The sequence below is a fragment of the Hipposideros armiger genome, unplaced genomic scaffold, assembly GCF_001890085.2.
Source record: "Hipposideros armiger isolate ML-2016 unplaced genomic scaffold, ASM189008v1 scaffold_602, whole genome shotgun sequence".
Lineage (NCBI taxonomy): Eukaryota > Metazoa > Chordata > Mammalia > Chiroptera > Hipposideridae > Hipposideros > Hipposideros armiger.
The window spans coordinates 731,452-751,114 of record NW_017731952.1 but is presented as its reverse complement, the minus strand read 5'-3'; the positions used below and the strand labels follow the sequence as shown (position 1 = coordinate 751,114).

The 19,663-nt window shown below is 38.2% G+C and overlaps 1 protein-coding gene across 4 annotated transcripts in view; it reads right to left on the bottom strand.

Annotated features, from left to right (window-relative positions):
- EFEMP1 (EGF-like fibulin extracellular matrix protein 1) overlaps window positions 1-19,663 on the bottom strand; it is a 59,479-nt gene that overhangs the window by 9,867 nt on the left and 29,949 nt on the right. For all 4 annotated transcript variants that reach the window (XM_019624720.1, XM_019624719.1, XM_019624718.1 and 1 more), the window contains exons 5-8: window positions 8,409-8,531; window positions 4,157-4,276; window positions 3,046-3,165; window positions 1,660-1,779 (exon numbers count right to left, since the gene is read on the bottom strand). In XM_019624720.1, coding sequence (XP_019480265.1) covers window positions 1,660-1,779; window positions 3,046-3,165; window positions 4,157-4,276; window positions 8,409-8,531 — 483 coding nt within the window. The remainder of the gene's footprint in view (window positions 1-1,659; window positions 1,780-3,045; window positions 3,166-4,156; window positions 4,277-8,408; window positions 8,532-19,663) is intronic.

Here is a 19,663-nt window from a genome sequence, read left to right as displayed (position 1 = left end):
CACACACACACACACACACACACACACACACACACACACAAGTTTTGGCTTAACCAAACATTCTGAAGCTGTATATCTTCAAGATATAACATTCATGAATCCCCTATTTGAAATTCCAGTGCATTTTCACTTTTAATTACAACAGGTATAAATGTTTCCAGATATAAGGACTAGGCAGAAAAGATTCCACTGTACATTAATTTGCTTCTGTCTTTTGCTGTGTATCAAATCCATTTATGATGAGAAACACATAGACATTTGTTTCGGATGCCAGGGAAATTGGTAAGATATCCCACTGGCTAACATTTCCCTGCATGTAATATTCATGTTAAAAGTCTCAATTAGGGTTCAGAAAGTAAAACCATTGCAATGCAAAGTTTTTCCACAATTAACATGTTGCAGAGTGTCTAGTAACCTGGAAAGGGGTATAAAGATGTTCATTGTGCAATGAATGACATTCTGATTGTGCTCATACTTGGTGGTTGGAGTCTAGTTGATTAATCATATACATGCTAATAAATCCCCAGTCATAAATCTTCCTCTTAGTTAATATTTCTTTGTCAAATCATGATACAGACTGAGAATCCCCAGTGTCTCCTTTCCTTGATCTTTTCCTTTCTCAATAGGATTTTACTGCTTTGTGTGCTATCTCTCAATTCTGATTATAAAGGATTCTCTAGAGTAGACTTACTACTAGTTATTTACATTGCTAGATAAATTTCATAAAAACATCTTGAATTGGAAAGGCTGTATATTTTACAAATAATTTTTTACATATATTATTCCATTTTCCTCCCTCAGCTCCCTTTTTCAAATTAGAAAGCTGAGAAGTTTGATAATTTGTTCAAGATTGTACAGCTAGAATGCAGTACAGCTAGGACTCAAACAGATTTTCTGTCTTCAGGTTGAGTCATTTTTTTTTTTCATTCTCTCATTGCTTTATGTAAATCCAAGTGTTTGTACTAAGTTTTCTAGGGTTATCTGCATTTTTGGTTTTATCTGAGCAGTGTTTTCCCTGTTAAAGAAATTTCAAGCTATATGTAGCATTGATGGTACATCAGTTCCAAAAAGACCATATAGAGAGTTACTTCTTCCTACCTATGTGTATGTGTGAAGATCACCTGAATATTTATTTTACAACTGGGCCCAACTTCATTAGCTATTTTTGAATCAATAGTTATTTGCAAAAGAATTCAAGCACATTTTAATACACATGAGGCTGATATTCTCAACATCTAAACTACTACTCAATTTATAATCTTGGTGTTTTAGAGGTATGCCTAACCCACATATTAAGTTTATGCTCTAGACTCAAACTCATGGTGAGATATTTGAATAATTGAATTCTTTCTGGTAGATGATTAGAAGATGTATAGCATGGAGATTATATAGGCTATATAGAAGGGATATCAGTATTTTATTAAAATTATTTCTATTTTAAGAAAGAAAAACAATTACTTTAAATTTCAAGGAAAGTAAGTGTTAACAGTGAATACCGTCTTTATGAGATGTGCATATCTGATGAGCAGGGAGATAAGAGAGCTCAGGTTGTATATTCAAGGTGGAAAAAATAAAGTCTATGGTAGAGAATCCTACAACTTCCTCCCTGCTCTTTCTGGTAAAAACTAAACATAGCAGATAGGAAAACAATGAACTTACCCTGACATGTTCTACTTCTCACTACTTGGTATCCTTGGGGGCACATACATGAGAATTTCCCAGGTTCATTAACACATTGGTATTGACACAGATAGCTTGAAGCTCTGCATTCATCAATGTCTGTTGAATCAGAGAAGAGCAAGGACACAGAGTTGAAAAACTACATTGGTAATATATTTTAGATGAGATAATAGAGTAAAAACACTGCAAACTCTGTAACTGAAATACAATACTTTATAAGAAGCTCAAGGGCAAATTCTAACAATTTTCAGCTCATTTTCCCTTAGAACTTCACAGCACAAAGAGTTCGTCTTACCATCAGTTTTACTTAATCATTATTGACAGTTTGGCAAATCCTGTCCCTAACTGTACAAGCTGAGGAGAGTGAATTAATTAGCTTATGGTAGATGCTTTTCACTTTGGGATCTGCAGACCCACCCATGATATAGATTCATATGTACTTTCTCAGAAATTGGGTCGCTCTGACACCAAGTTAATCTGAGCTTTGAACTTCAATTCCCATCACTGACTAGCTTCTAGCAGTGATATCCTGTCAGGATCTGGCCTTCAGGGGAAGAATGCTTTTTATTTCTCAATGGTGACGTCCTTCTAGTTTGCTTAGAAGGGTAGAGACAGGTGTCCAGAGCCAGCCCCTTTGGGCTTTGAGCATAGTAGCATGATGTGACACCTCTCTGGGTGAGGGATGACCTTTGTGGCCCCAAGTATAGCTAGGAGAGTCCATGAGGGAGTAGGAGACATCAAGTATTAATGGCACCCCCTCGGGATGTCTTATGCCTTTTAAATTACACAGTGGAATGTACATGTGCAATGGACTCTGAAGGTCATCCCTTCAGTTAAACGGCCCCCTTTCTACTTGTGTGGAAAATGAAATTCAGGCAACATAAGAAATGAGCTCAAGTCAAACAGTCAGGAATAAGACGTGAAGCCAGCTTGCTTGGTTTCTATTCTAATGTTTCTGACATGCAATCAGCATTTTTCAAACTTAAATGTGCACACCAGTCACCCAGAGTTGGATGTAGAATCTGACTCCGTAGGTCTGGGCTGAGGCCTGAGGTTCTACATTTCTCACAAGCTCCCAGGAGGTGCTGATACTGCTGGCCATTGGATCCCACTTTGAGGAGCAAGACACTAGAGCACCCTTTCTAATTATTAGACCCATCCTACATTTAATATTTTAGTTATTCTCCCCCTCATTTCTCTTGATAACACATGACAATGTCAATGTTGTAATTTAATTAACTGGATGTTAGAATAGAATTTCTATGGATAAAAATTTGTTTCCATAAACAGGCACATAATCAGATAAAGAAACAGCAATCAAAGGGATTGGAGTCTTATTAAAAAATTATTTGGAAAATATTTTACCTTCACAGTTGAGCCTGTCACTACTTAGCTCGTATCCTTGATTACACTGACAGATGTATGAACCAAGAATGTTGTAGCATTGCTGAGCACATTGATTGCTGGCATCACATTCATTTATGTCTGAAAGGAAAGGTTACATACATTTATATATCTATGTCTTTAAGCAAATCCTTGCTCTTTTGTACCTATGTCATCTGCTGATAAGTGAGTAATTCCCTAGCTGGATTCTTTGCCCTGCAGAAGCGCATTGGAGAACATTCATTCAGGTTTCATATTTGTTGGAACAGCTTCAAACATCTGTCATAGGCTTCTTTTAGAAATACCAGAATTTTTTTTCTGGGAATGACAGATATTTTGGGGTTTGATGAATCTTTCCAAAAGAATTTAATGATCCTAATAAATATACATTCCAGTATCTGTTTTCTTTTGTTGTTGTTCAGATGCAAAATGCCAACTCTATAAATAATTGATATAAGACACTCATACTGATATGGTCTCTCAGCATGCTGCAGTGAAGATTTATCTGTGCTATTTATTACTTTTTAAATGGGTTCTGTTAAATTCCATTACAATTATAACATAAGCCTTTGAGACCCATACGGAGTTTTGCAATGCTCTAAGGCACTGAGAATATTGTGAAAAGGCATTTTTCCTGCACTAGATTCTTTCCATGTCATGCCAATCTTCAAATTGTGTGCCGTGACATTGCATTCTGAAAGGGGAGAAGAAGCATGTAAAAATCAGATGTGCTTTCAGTGGAAAGTTTATGTCCTTGAACTTGCAGTAACTCCTTTGGCACCTTCAGCATTTATATCACACACTGTTGACTAATTGGTGTGTGTATATCAATGGACCTGTATTTTAAACAATTTTTTGATACACCCACAGAGGAGAACTAAACCAAGGCTAACGAAGTTTTCCATTCACATCTTGATGTGTTTTCAGAAACAGATTGGCTATTGTCTTTTCAGCTTTATGCGGGGAAGTTGATGGGAACCAGTTCACTCAAGAACACAGAAAACTGGAAGTGCTGCAGTGTGGCATGGGGTTTGCTTTCTTTGAAGACAGAAATCAGGTAGTCAGGACGGCGGTTCCCAAAAGGCTTACTTACCTACGCAGGTGTAGTTGTTTGCCGCCAACTGAAACCCAGGACTGCACTGGCAATAAAATGATCCTGGTGTGTTCACGCATCTTTGGTGGCAAAATGGAGGCATGGTGCATTCATCGATATCTACGTTATCAGGCACACACAAACACAGAGCACTATGTTATTGATTATCCACAGCTGTTTGCTCTCAAGTTCTCAGCAGAACATTATCGAGAAAACCTACCTAGAGAAGACCTCATTTTATAAGTAATTATTACTGTTTTTAATTAGGGTATATGTGTTTTCTTTTCTTTTTTTCTTTTTTTCTTTTTAGGGTATATGTGTTTTAAATATGCTGTGCTCTGCATTCTGCACTTCAGGAACATGTTAAGAACAAAGACTTCATAAACTTGATTGGGTGGGTTGAGATTTAGAAGAAAGAAAAGAAATTAAGACTGTTTCACATGTATATGAGAATGTCAACTTGGGGAACCTGAAAGCTTGTTTATGAGGACAGAAGTGAAAAAGAACTGTCGAAGAATTGAGTGATGTAGCATGAAACTGAGAGAGAGAAGCATGGGTTGCGTTTGAGTTGGTGAGTTAGGTGAAGTCACTTAAAAGTTCAGGATCTTGGTGTTTTCTTTTGTAAAATGTGGATCGTAGTGCTGGTTGTGAGCATCTAATGAAGTTTGTGAGAATCGAAAGAGCACTATGGAAGGAAGAAGATGCTAAACCGAAGTGCCCTTCTTACATTGATGAAGAGTCCCAGCACATGTCCTTCTCATATAAATATTTCCAACTATAAAAATGCTTGATCGAGAACTTGGAGAGTCAGATAAACATCTTAGAAGCATGATAAAATTTCGTTAATTCATGACTCTATACTTTGTGGCAATTCCAACATGGCATGTGTAATTCAAAATAACAATCATGTATGCACAATGTAAAGACTATGTAGTGACACTAGTAAAAAACAAAAACAGGGGGCCGGCCGAGTGGCGCGATGGTTAAGAACTGGCTTGGGACGCCAGAGGGCCCCGGTTCGGATCCCACATATGAGGGCCAGTGACACTGCCCTCCACAGCTAAGATGCTGAACAACAGCTCAACCTGGAGCTGGGCTGCCGTGAGTCGCCGGGGATGGCGTAGGCTGCAACCCCTGTGGCAGTGGGTTGCCATGGGCTACCGTGTGTAGCCAGCAGCCAGCGTGAGCGGCCAGCAGCCGCTGTGAGTGGCCGTCCAGAAGCCGGCGACTGATGTGCCTCGCCCGGGAAGAGCGCAATGATGGTGCCAACTTGGGCCAGTGAAGCAACGTCCTCCACAACTAGACTGAAGAACAACAACAACAAAAAATACAGCAACTTGTCTGTTCCCCTTCCCCCAATTCCCCAGCACTGTTCCCATCCCCCCAATTCCCTAATAAAAATCTTTAAAAAACAAAAACAAAAACAGAACTATGCTGAGCTCTTCTGATACTTTAATAACTAAAAGTGTGGGAGGCAGTGTGATCAAGTGGCCTCAGGGTAATCTGAGTTTGAATCTTCTGGCAATTACTAACTTGGAGCTTCCATTTTTCCTCTGTAAATAGTAGTACAACAATGTGGTAGAATTGTTTCAAGATTACATGAGGTAACGTAGGTAAACTTCCTCACACAAACAGGTAAAAAATACATGGGAGCTATTATTAATAAGTCACAAAATCTATTTCATTTAACTTGAATATTGAAACAAATTGTAATAATAATCATATGGCTTCCCGCCTCATTTAGTTAGGGGTCTCTCAAATGTCACCTCAGGAAGGCCATCTCTGACCATCCATATAAAAGATTCATCTATCCCCTTATCCTGCTTTGTATTTCTTTGTAGCCATTGACACTCCTTAACATTGTGTTATGTGTCTCCCTCACTATAATGCATGACAGATAAAACAGAGCCTGGCATAAGTCGGTGTACAATAAACATTAGTTGAATGAATGGAAACGTCACACTAACTAAGGGCAATTTTAGCGTAGTTCTTCCTAGTACCCAAGTGCCAGTCTTGATAGCTAATTCGTATAAATAGTACTTTCTAATAGCTCCTGAAGGCGGTGATTCTGTAAATTCTGTTTGTTCACCATCATGGTCCAGCATCTAGAACAGTGTCTGGCACACAGTCAACCCTCAATAAATATTCGATGAGTAAATGATGCATGTCTTCACAGCCGGTAAACATTCATCAGGCCATTGTTATTGGCTAGCATTATGTTTAGCACTGCAGGATTTACAATAATGATAAATATACATATGTTCCACCTTTATCTAGTGTGGAAGATGGGCATGAAAACAGGTCACTGCATGGAATGATAAGATCAACAGTGGAAAGGTGGAAAGGGGAAAGGGAGCACTGTGCCCCTCGAAGTGTGACCTGCTAACCGCTGCTGGTCCGTGGACTATTTGGACCAGTCTGCCACAAATAAGTACAGAAAATGAGGGTACTTATTTATGAATAGCAACTGGGGGTTACCACAACATTTTTATTGTATTTTACAGAAGAATTAATCTGAATCCGATAGGAGAGTTACGAAAAGGATCCATCAAAATGTGAGAAGTACTGGCATAGAGGAGGGATGACTAATTATATTGGGGTAGATCCTGAACGACTTCCCAGAGGAAATGACTCTGAGCTGGGATTTGAGAGTTGAATAGGAGTTTGCCAGGAGTGCATGTTCTTGGTGCCGAAAGAGTTTATGTAGAGGCACTGAAGTGTGACACTGTGTGATGTATGTGGGGAACTATAACTAGTGGGATAGAGCTGGAATTAGTGTGTGTGTGGTGGGGGTGGGGTTGGGGGAGAGTGGTGTTCAGAGCTGGGCAAGGATAGATTAAGGTAGACTTTATATGCTCTGTTGAAGAATGTAGATCTGGTTCAATGGGTGAAGAAAATACCACATGATTAGATCTGAATTAAAATACATCTCCTACCATATCACACAGGGCTACAACCGTATCTTCCATTCTCTTTGACTCTTCCTGCAGTAGTTTGGGTTAGTTCTTTTTCTGTTCTTTTCATGCTCTCAATTGTTTTTTTCCTGACTCATACAGTGGGCAAAACTTTGGTGCCTGTGTTTTCCCACACAATCCTCTCCTAAATCACAACTTCAGTCACTGCAAACCTGGGCCTTCCTTGGAGACTTAGCATGAACCCCAACCTCTGGGCATAGCCCTGTGGCAGGAAGAACCCCGCAGAGCTCAGTGGTGACATCCTGATATCAATAGCTCACATTCTCAAGGCAGAAATTGATGCTGGCCACCTGTCCCCACATCCTGATCCTCTGTTCCTAAGAGGAAATAAGGGCTCTCCACTGATCTATGGTAGGAGGTGACGGCATGTAAATCAATGAACAGAGGAATTCAATGAAAGGGTTTCATGCCTAGTGCTGAGCCTCCAAACTGAGCCCAGGACACTTTAGTTTACCTCTTATTTGTTAGTCGACCTCCCCATACCGTGTTCTTCCAGTCATTCAAAAAATGTGCCTAGAGCATCTACCTGGTGGGCACTCTTCAGGGAGAGCAGTGACACAAATCAGGCCTGTCCCCAGCCTTCAGGGAGCTCAAGTAGAGCTCTCAAATAGAGGCACATGAGGAACTTGGCATTGCATTCCTAGCACTGCACCTGCTTGCAGCATAAAGAATGTTCGGTATGTTAACTCATTCCATAATGACAGCACACAGCTATTCGGCACAGGACTAGGCACTGTTCTTAACATTCCCACATATGAGTTCCTGAGGTAGGAGCTAGTATTAACTACATAGTATACAGAAAAAAAGTGAGACAGAGAATTTCAGGAACTCACCTAAGGCCTCAAAGTGAGTTAAGGCCTCAAAGTAAGGCCTCTAACTGGGAGCTGGGATTTGAACCTCATCATTTGCCCTATAAAATATGCTATGCTAAAACCAGTGAATGAAGCCCGTATCATCAGTGCTTACATGCTGTGGTCCCCATGTAGGTAATTTAAAATTATTTTCTCAGTTGCTTTTGTGATTTCATTCATACCCCAAATTTCTGCTTTTGCTGAGTCTAACAGGTAACCAACATTTTGATATCCAGAACATGCTCAATCTTTAAAGGTAGTTCTTTTTTTGTGAATGTGGAAAATGAAACTGGCATTCAATGAAAGGATAAGCAGTTGTTAGTTATCATTCTCCAAATAAATATGAGTGCTTTGCTCTGAGTACCTGATGTTTAAGCAATTAAGATGCTCAAGACGGGACTTTGCTTATTGCACAGTTGTACTTACCTACACACTGCTCTCCTCGCTTCTGATACCCTGGAGGGCACTGGCAGGCAAAGGAGCCTCGCAAATTGATGCACACTTGATCCGTTCTGCAGTTGTGTGTCCCTGCCGCGCACTCATCTATGTCTGTTAAAGACACGCAATGTGGAAAGGGTTTGAGTTGGTTGTGAAGATGTTGATATAGCCTTCATATTGTCTTAATACTTTTCTTAAAGAAACTGAGTTTTTACTTTATTTTTAAAACATTACTTGGCAATATTGCTGTATTGGAAATATGTAAAGAGATAAATTATTTTGAGTGTTCAAAAAATAATTTCATAGATGCCAGTGTGTACCGCTCCGATTTAGCAAATGTTAACATTCTGCGCTACTTCCCTCAGCTCTTATTTTGTTAAGAAATGAAATATTTCAGATATAGCTAAATAAAGCCTTACTTCAGCCTCATCCCTGTACCCATCCACCTGCCACTATCCTGGTAGGTGTGAATCCTTCTTTGAGGTGTTTTTATACTTTTGCTATACAAAGATGCACCCATCAGAATATACAGCACTGTTTTGTGTTTTTTTTAAATGTAAACAAATTGTATGATGCTTGTTTTTTCTACCCAATACATTGCACTTGAGATAATTTCTATTGACAAATCTTTAAAACCTGCTCAAAAACACGGTATAAGCCAAACTTTAATATTATACATTCCCTGGTGTGTGTGTGTGTGTGTGTGTGTGTGTGTGTGTGTGTGTGTGTGTGTGTGTTCAAACTTTAGGGTAACATGATTGTATAAACCTTTCACTGCAAATTTCAAAACACAAAAACACAAAGAATTTAATTTGGCGATAATCCTCTAGGAGAGATAGGCTGGTGTAGTGTAAAATATATATTTCCCAAAGCATTTCAATTTGGGGAATAATATACTCAAGGTGCTTTAAGGAATAGGTAGATTGAAGTTCTTAGTAAAGTAAAAATATGCTCAGTCATAATGTAAGGAACCTGTTATAATAAATTTCTTTGGGATCAAAATGTGATGTGAATCTGTGTGTGTACATTTATATTACACAGTAATTTATAAGTGAAATTTAATTTTGCCTTATCTACATCAGTTTTCATTCATTCAGATCTCTCACATTATGAAGTTAAATAGCATAAATGAAAGGATTAAGTGATTTTGGTGTTCCTCAACAACTTAAGACTCTAAGTATCATTAAAAAATATAGCCTTGAAATTCCTTGATGACAAATTTAGCATAAAAACTGTGACAAACTAAGGGAGTCTCAGAATATCTCTGTGGTAGGCCCAGGGTGGTGCTTTGGAAGAAATGGGCCAAGAGTCAATAATAAAAAAAATGAACCATCAGTTAATTAAAATTTATTCCTCAATTCTTGCCCTTCCCTTTAAAAAGTTCAGAATGTTGTCATTTATCTTTCTTACATTTCCAAGGAGAATTACTGCACTTACACTACCCAGTATAATAATATAGGAAGTTCAGATTATAAGAGGGTTGTCCTCATATATGGGCTTCGAGTAGCTGGGTGCAGAAGCAATAAGAGAGATTCTTTCTAAAAGAAAGACGGAGAAGAGATGAAAAATACTTGAGGGATGTATGGCTGTTTATTGGATAATAACCTATTAAAGTACCTACTTAGACAATTCTTTAAACCTGGTTTTTAAGGTCTGGTGAGTTTATTAAAAAAATGTTTGTTTCGAAATTTATTATTATTTTTATTTTCAAATCAGTGATTATAATTCTGTCCTTTTTAGGACAAGGTGCAGCAATCTTGCTTTGAAATGATCCATTCTTTTTTGTGTCTTTTATTATTTTCTCATATGCACTTGATGAAAACATTTCTACTGAGGTTTCTTTGGAGCTTTATGACTTGCTAATGCAGAAATGACAGCAGAATTCCTATTGTTTTATGTCAAGAACATTTGCCAGCATTTGCAGTGATAACAGCCCTGAGGGATGCTGCAATGTGAGATTCAGATGTGGCAAGTTTCCTCGCTACGTGCTGGCAGATGATCAAGGGCTCAGGGTGGCTGCTGCATTTTGTACAGGAGGCCTCACTGGTGACTGAGGCTTCTTTCAGAGATACCTCTCTGCAAAGCACACCGTCACACTCCTGTGTCCAATGACTGCCTTCCTACTTTCTTGTCATTCAGTTCTAAGTCTCTTTGATAAATAGGTTAATGTTGCCAGTGGAATTAATATATCATTAAATAGGTTTTAAACATAAAAACTGTGCGGCCTGGACCTACTCCTTCTTAAGAACAGGTCCATTTACCTTCTGAGAAGGGTTATTTAATAAAAATATGAGGTGAGTTACGTAATTGAACAAAAACAAACAAACAACAACAACAACAACAACAAAACACCAAGTAAAATACCGCTGCCTCTATTACTGGTACATTCTTTTCCTTTTTCTATCAAAAAAACAAACAAAGTTGCAACCGGACTCACCACACCTAGGATGGACTGGTGATATTTTTCATGCATTTTCTACTTACTTGGATTCACTTTTAACTCTTTCTGAGGGGAAACCTCCTGAAATTCAATAAAGCGCAGTTGCCTGAAATTTTTCCCTTTGAGAAATTATCCCAAAGGAGTCGAGTGAGTGCTTCAGCATGTACCCTGAGCTGGATCTGCTGGGACTCTAACTGACTGCACTTTCAGTTATGGCATATGCATTTCTATTTGTCTTAAATATCAGAAAGTTCCATGTGATAAGAAAATCACTAAACTATACACCTATGTCAGAAACGCAAAGCAGAGTATCCACTTCTGTACAGAGGTGCCAGGAGACCCGGCTCCTCCACATGTGTTTATGAAAGCCCTCTGTGGAGAGAGTATCTGTAGTGCAAAAAAGCAATGCTTTATTCATAAGGGAAACTGCTCAGGTCACTCATGATTTTTCCTGATTATCTAAGAAAAAAGTACTCCGGGGAGAAGAGTTTTTGTTTTGTTTTTAAACCATCTAAAATTAATCCTTGACAGGTAAGCTCACTAGGTTCTCAGGCCATCAGTGAACAACTTCCCTGGACCCCACACTCTTTGAGGAAGTGGTCTATGTCTTACTTTTCTTTCCTGTATTCCTAGTGCCTAGCAGAATGCATGAAACATGGTGGGTTTTCAGTAAATATTTGTTCAAGAAATAGATGAGTGCATCACGATTGCCGAGAACTGATGTTTAAGGAAAGGATCAATGTTTTATCTCAAGTAACTAAACATTGACAAGGCAGGTTAACAGGCAAGATGTGAGAAAAACAGCAAAATCAGCAAGAGGTCAGCAAATGGAAACGGATGTAAAGCACGGGTGTTGACAAGTGCAGACTCTATCGGGAATAAGGCAGCATCAGAGGTGGGTGGCTATGGAAGGTTTGCCGGAAGAGGTGAGTTTTGAGCAGCACTTTGAAGGCAAGGTACACGGATTGACAGAAATAGGAGGTTATTTCTGGGCAGAAGGCAGGTTGCCTTAGGAAACACTGACAAGACAGAAGTGGTTTGCATGAGAATGGCTGACAGCTGGAGTCCGGGTGGCTGAAGGGGCTGTGTGGGACAAACCTGGTGCAGTGCCTGATTGAAGGTGCCCCTAAAATGGTAGTTCAAGTCACGAGCAAATTCGGGGCCTTAAAGGTGGGATTAGAGCTTGGATTACCACCACAGGGAGCAGCTCTGAACTATAGCTCTGAACTATGGAGATATAGCCTAACGTAAACATTATCAAAGAACAAAATAATAGAGTGTGCTTCCTAAAATATCACAACACATAAATCAACTCACATTTCATCATTCTAATGCATTAAGAATAGCTAATGGCAATATTTGGCGATTCCCTCATTTTTCAAAAATGTGCCCGTGTTCTCCCTCCTGGTGATTTATGCTATTGCAGGTCCCTCTCTTGCTGACTTTGGCACCATCACTGCTCTAAACAACCCAGTCTGATCTTTCCTCAGCTCGCACTCCTAGCATCTTTACCACGCTGAGCCCCAGTCTATGGAACTGCACACTTGGTTTTCTCTCAAAGTTAATGGAAGCAACTGTGTGAACATCCATTAAATCCCTACTCAGGCCCTTAATTCTCTATGGTTTTGGCTCCTTCCCTTCAGTCTGACTCATATTTCCCAAACCCCTGACTCATGCTGCTTTCTCTCTCTTATGCAACATTTTAATCTCTGCAATGTTCTTTCCATAATTTGATAACTCACCACGACATGGAGTCACTTCAGTGTGTTTTCATGGGCAAAAATTTTCTGTATCTTAAATGCTGTAGATTACCACTTAGACTTTTCTCATTTGTATTGCTTTAGGTTTAAGAAATAATTCAGAACTACTTTGGAATAAGCCACCATTGACCAGTGATGAGACTGCAATGAAATATGAGGAAGGGTATTGGAATTATTTTGATTCTGTCACTGCCTATATGATCTTAGGCCATGGCATCATTTTTTTTTTTCTCTCTCTCTCTCTCTCTCTGCTTCTCTGTCTGTAAAATACACTGTCTATCCCCAATGCTAGTGCAGGCTTTAAAACAATTTTTTTCAGAACCTTCAAAATATGTCTTTTTGTTTCCAGACTGTAAACTCTTAGAGTAAAATAACCATACCTTTACTATTATAGTTCTGGGTGGGACACTGTGCATGCTTTGTAAATATTATTTGATGGTGCTGTCTCTTGAACTCCTGTGGTTAAAGAAAAGGTAGTGGATGAATTCGAATTGCTGCTATTTATTGATCTGTGTGGATTTAAAATTGTGTTATATTTTCCCCCACCATGCTGATTTAACCTCATAAATGGAGTAAAGTAGAGGGAGAAAAAGGTCAAGCATTCATGTTTGTTGTAAAGAGGAGTTTCTCTACTTCGGGCCTCTTTCTTTCCTTTTCTTTCTATTTCTTCTCCTCCCCCCCTCCCCCATTCATGTTCTTAATGATTTAGAGAGACATCTATCTGCTCCAAGTGATTGGTTCTAATCCTTTCTAATGACAAGACAATAAATTAGTTCCTAGCAAAGTACTGTTTTTATTTACTCTATGAAACTTTTTAAATAAAAGGGATTCAATAATTATTTGGGGTATTCATCCTAGTTTTCAATATAATCCTGGAAGGTAGGAACTATCTCAACAAGAGCTGAGGGCATTGCTGTCTTACTGCTGCCTCATCCATTAAAGGCTATTGATAACGATAACCTGAGTAATCAAGACATTTCACTGTATTATGTTGATTGAAATCTGATTTAGAAGGTGTGTAATATTTTATATGACTTCCTATACAAATCTGTTAAAATTCTAAAACTAATTGGTGTAAAAATAGGTAAATGCTTGGCAATTTTTAAACACCTATTATTTGATTAGGAAATCAGAGATACAGGCCTCTGATTTAATCCTGATAATAGCCCTGTGGAATAAATGGTCACGTCACCCACAGTTTATGGGTGAGGGAGGTGGATGTCACTGAAATGTAGATTGGCGAGGTGGCCTCACCAAGGTCCTACAGAGCAGAAATTCAAACCCCAAATTTCCATTTTGCCTGTGCATTTTAGGTTTCCAGAAAGACTTATTCCAGAAAGACTTATCCAGACTTAAAAGTTCTGGTTACCAGGAGTTTTATTGTTGATATACATAATTTTTCTTAAAGTGTTGTACATCTGTAGCATCTTGATTCTTCCCTTGCGTCTTTCTTCTATGTTGGAATAACATTCATAGCTCTCCAAGTCTTCTGTTTTCCTCCCCACTCCTTAGCCAATTATCAACAATTTTTGTCAAAGACTTTCTATTTCCCTTGCTGCTTCTTTCATAGTACTGGAATCAGATTTATCTGGGCCAAATGCCCAGTTCTAGTTAGCTTTTCATCCTTCTGAAATTATCAACCAGAATTCACCCAAGCTAAGCAGTTCTAGTGGAAAAAAATAAATACTGATATTAAGTAACAAAAAAGGACTGTCTTCATCCATGGCCAGCAGTAGATTTATAGTTCTAGATTCTTATCTGTTCTGGCAAAACAGATTGTTAATAATTTGGTGTTCTTTAAATGATCAACAAAAATATCACCAAAATCAACAAATATCAGTCTTCCTGATAGTTCATAGTTTTGTTTTAGAAAGCAAAGTGGCAAATCAAGTGTCTCGGATGTCCTTGGCATTGCACTGTGTTCTATCAGAACCTTGAACTGTGCTGTTCCCATATGGAAAAATGCTCCATGCACTTGGAGTTGCTTTTCCAGCAATGATGATGGATTTGCACTGCAAATTGTCCCTCTCTTCTTTGGTCTTCTCTGTGGCTAGTGGTATTCATTTGCAGGATGATTGGATGAGGTTAGACATAGGGTTCATCAACGTGGGGGAGAAAACCAACTGATGTGTGTGAGCAATCAACTCATGACTCATCTGTACTCTGCACAGACCAAATGAACCCATTGGTCATAGGCTAAAAGAGGAGCATGAGCAAGGGAACAAAGGCCTTACTTAATTCTCCTCCTTCAGGTCTCTTCACACACTGGCAAAGTGAAGCTTACTGCTTTCAGAAAAAGAAAAAAAAAATTTTCCACTGATAAATAATCATTAATTGTCAGGGATGTTCTCTGGCATCCCTGTGACTGTCATACCCAGCTAACCTCCCTTTTTTCCTTCTTAATTATTCAAATGTTAGGGAAAAGATGAACCTAGTCTTTGGAATGATATTACAACCAATCATCAATCTACAAACCTTGTGGATGGATATAAAACTGTATTTTGAAATAAGCAGCACCATCAGTTTTTGTTTCTGGGTGGCTCAGTACCAGGAATTAAAGAACTCTGTGTGAGAGTTCAAGCCCATCCCACACAAGCTGGGGGCCTGCTTCTAACTAGATGGCCTTAGAATTAGGATCCACCTTATTATGAGATGCTTATGCACTGACATTTCAATTGTGTTTTCCTGGAGCTCTATCATTTCACCTTGTCCCTCCCATGCCCTCCCATCCCCAGCTCCAGATCAAACCCCTGGAAAGTGATGAATGGAGCCTAACTACATTCAACTGAGTCCACCATGCCCTGCCCGAGTGCCGTGATCTGATTCTTGGCTTCCTTTCCCCAATCCTTACAGCCAGATTAGTCAGTCTCCATAGCCCAAAGCACACACATTTCTGGCTTACTCCCTCAGGCCAATCATCACTTGAGGTCACATAAGCCCCTGGCTATGGCAATGCCAATTGTAACAAGCAGAGCTTGGTGACCTTCTAATTGTATGAAACCAATTACATTATACTTGTTGTTCATTCAACAATAAACAGCTTTTGTGCCCACTAAATTGAAGCATACTACAAAATTTGCTGAGTGTAACTTGGCTGTACTTCTCCAAATCATTAACTAACTGCCTAAGGTTTTTGAAATAAAGTATATCTTTGTGCCTCTTGCCTTCAGAGCATGTTACCTTCTTGTGCGTATTTTCCTACCCATTTCATTACATCTTACTTATGATGTTTCTGTACAATGTTTCCCCATATGCCTCAGGGCCCTTATGTTTTTCTGAATTCTAAATGGAGCAGAGAGGTAGGATGAAGGTGTGTGTATGTGTGTGTGTGACTCACCAAATTTGCACTAAGTACCTTTTGTCTTTTCTCTTTTTGATTCAAAATTCCAGCACAGTGAAAAGCAATGAAAGAATAACTATATAGGTAAATCTAAATGAATCCTGAATATATAAAAGAATAATAGCAAGGTCTTTTGGGATTTATAAAATATGTAGAATGAAAATGGGAATAATAGCATATAAATTGGCAAGAGGGTGGATGGAGTTTAAGCAGTTAGAGGTCCTTGAATTGTTTGGGAAGAGCTAAAACTCCTCATTTATTTTAGACTTTGATAAGTCAGGAATACACATTACAGTAATCCCAAGGGAAAAACACTAACGAAATAGTAAAAGAGTATAAAACTACAAAGCTCATATGGGAAACTAGAATAATACAAAATATTCCATCATTTTAGAGAGAATGGAAGGAAAGGAAACTAAAACATGTCTAATAGAAGGCAAATACTAAAATGGTAGTTCAAACGTAAACATATCAATAGTTACATTAAATGTAAGTGGGTTAAATGCTCTTACTAAAACCCCCAAATTCTTAGGTTGATTAAAACCACAGAAATCATATATGCTGTTTTAAGAGACACAATTTAAATATAAGGACACAGATAGATTAAAGAACAAAGATTGAAAATATACCATGCAAACACTAACCAGAAGACCACTGGCTTTGCAATATTAATATTAGACAGAGTTGACTTTAAGGGAAAAAAAGATTATTTGTGAATAAAAAGTAATACTATGTAATGATAAAATTCACCAGGATAATATAGAAATTATAAATTTAACTATACTCAATCACCTGGCTTCAAAATAGATAAAACAAAAATGGCTAAAACTAAAGGGAATAATGCATAAACATAATTATAGTAAGAGATATAACATGCTTCTCTCAGTAACTAAAAGAATAAGCATACATTTTCATAAATGAATAGAAAATATGAATAACAATTAAAAACTGAACTAATTAGCATATATAGAACATGGTAGAGAACACATAAGCATTTCAAGTATTGAGGGAACATAAAAAGAAAATGATTGTATACTGGCCTTAAAGCAAGTTTAAATAAATTTCAGAAATTGTGATATAAAGATTTATTCTCTAACTACAATATAAATAAGATAGAAACAACAACAGTGGCACCAAAACTAGAAAAATCCCCTTATATTGGAAAAAAAGACATACTGTACTTCAAAACAACTTATGGCTTGAAGAAGATAAAAATTGAAGTTTGAGACTTCTTCAAACTGACTATAAATGCAAATATTACATATCAAAACCTATGGGAAAAAATGCCAGCCTATAAGAAGGCCTACAGCCCCTCCTTTTTCCTTACATTATTATTATTTTTTGTTTTTTAGCTGAGCCATCCTGCCACCTGTTGGCGGCTCAGTGGCAGCTCAGCTTGGGAGGGGAATAGAACCAGTGACCCTATTGCTCAGAGCTCATACTCTTGAGTGAGCTCTTAACCAACTAAGCCACTCAGTCGGCCCTCCTTACATTATTCTTAACTTTCCCCCCACTTACAAGAGAAGCATATGCAGGTGAGATTCGTGTCTGAGATGATCTGCTATGAGAGTTGACTTTAGAGGTTTGAGGGCTGCTAAGCAAGAAACGAAGGAAAAGATCTTGACCACATCTTTCCAAAGGGAAAAACTAGAATAAATTGTTAGAAATTCAAGGAAGGCAGATTTTAGTTCAGTGTAAGAAAACGTGGTCATTAAACATTTTAATATATTAGGATGCAATGAGGTTCCTATCCCTGGAAATATGCATATGGTGCAACGTGGATCCCAGCAGTGGGTGGAGGATTTGACAAGTTGTCTGTGTTTAAAAATGGTGTTAATGTGCTGCAAGCAAATATGGCAGAATATTAACAATTTTTGCATCTGAATAGTGGGTATTCAATATTCATGGTATTGTACACTTAAGTTTGAAAATGTTGATGAGAAAAAATTGAAAAAGAGATTGCTGCAACCACTCTGATATATAGAAAGTTTGTGAGGATTCAACACAATTGAAATCTGTACTTTTTCTCATTCTATACCTGGTCCATACACATACTTCTTTGTATAGTTGTGAAACTTACTTTTATACTTTTATAATGTATCCTCTAACACCTGAAAAACTTGCTTGATGATCAAGTGTAGCAAGGAAAGAACTCATCTTTAGTGATTATTCCCTCCCTCTTCCTTGAACAAGGAAATAGTTAAGAAATCCTAGACTTTTTATTCCTTGTCCTGTTTTAAGAATTTTTCCAGAAGACTCAGCAGCCTCCATCACATTAAGGCATAAGATTATTCAGTGATCAAAATGTTAAATGTGAGCAACTATCAGCTTGTGCCCAAATCTTTAACATACCATTAAACCAAGTGGGATTTGACTTCTTGGTTTTGTTCCAGATCATACTAGAGTTACCAATTTCCCTAAGTTATTCACAAATTGTCATGCATACTTGAATTTAATTTGCTGATAAATTGTGTTTGATATACATAGGCTGTGGGATTTCCCCCACCTCTCTATGTTAAAACGCTTTCAGTGTTGTGAAGCAATAGCATTTAAATAACACCTCAGTATTAATTCAAGGAGTACCTGCAGGCAATAGAGGACAAAAGAAAACACTGTTCCATAAAACTCCGACCCTGCGGAGGGTTTCAATTCTGAAGACTTCTCAAAGCTAGAGTATAAAATAGTCTTTGGACTTCAAATGAATTTGTGGGCATTTTACCTTATATTTCCATTGGGGGCAAAAATAAATTTGGACTCTATAGTCTCTAAGATCTCTTTTAGTTTTAAGAATCTGAAATTCAGCTCACTTTGCTGAATTCCTTAAGGCTGCTATAAAAAGTATTCATTTTCTAGCTCTTCTCTCTCCTGCCCTCTCTAACTTACCATGTTGAATCCTGGGAAACCTGAATAACACGTTCTTGCTTTTGGGGGCCATAATCATAGGTCTCTCTATCTTCTTCCCTTCTTTTTCATTTTTCAACAGTGACTTCTCCCTCTTTGTAATCCGTAGGACCAAAGGAGGGTCTAAAATGGGCTCATCTTTCTGGACAGGATGAAATGGCTCTGTTAGCAGAGTGAGATGAATAGAAAGTTCTCCTCAATGTTTAAATGCACTACCATGTACCTGTAAAGTTACATACTTGTCAGGAATTTAGAGTAGCTTAATGCCTGTTTAGCAGCATAAACTTTGGGGGTGGGAAAAACCCCAAAAAACCTCACAGGGAAACATGCCCTGTACACAGTTTCTATGCCTGTGGAGTACAAAGGGAGATGGACCCATGCCAGTTGTGCAATTGATGTGTTAAAGGTAGATGCCAAACTAAGGCAGTCTTTAAGAGAATTTCTGGCATGAATAAACACAGATGAAAAAAAAGGTCTCCATTCTTAGATCTGTTACATATACTTAAAACGGTTACTGCACGAAACACATCCGTGGAGTCTATCACATTCCAAGTTTTCATTTTAGAAGAAAATGGAAAAATTGAGCAATTCATATTGTTAATTTAAAAATTAGCCTAGAATTATTTTTCCTTAGAAATGCAATAATTTGTTTGTGGAAACCTTTAAATGAAACCCTTTGGCTTCAGGCACATGATGTGCGTGACCGTGAGGCTGCCAGAGAGGTGTAAGTGGGCCCTCTGTCAGTGACCTTCAACTATGGATCTCTTCCTATGGCTTTAAGGATTAGAACAATCATACTATT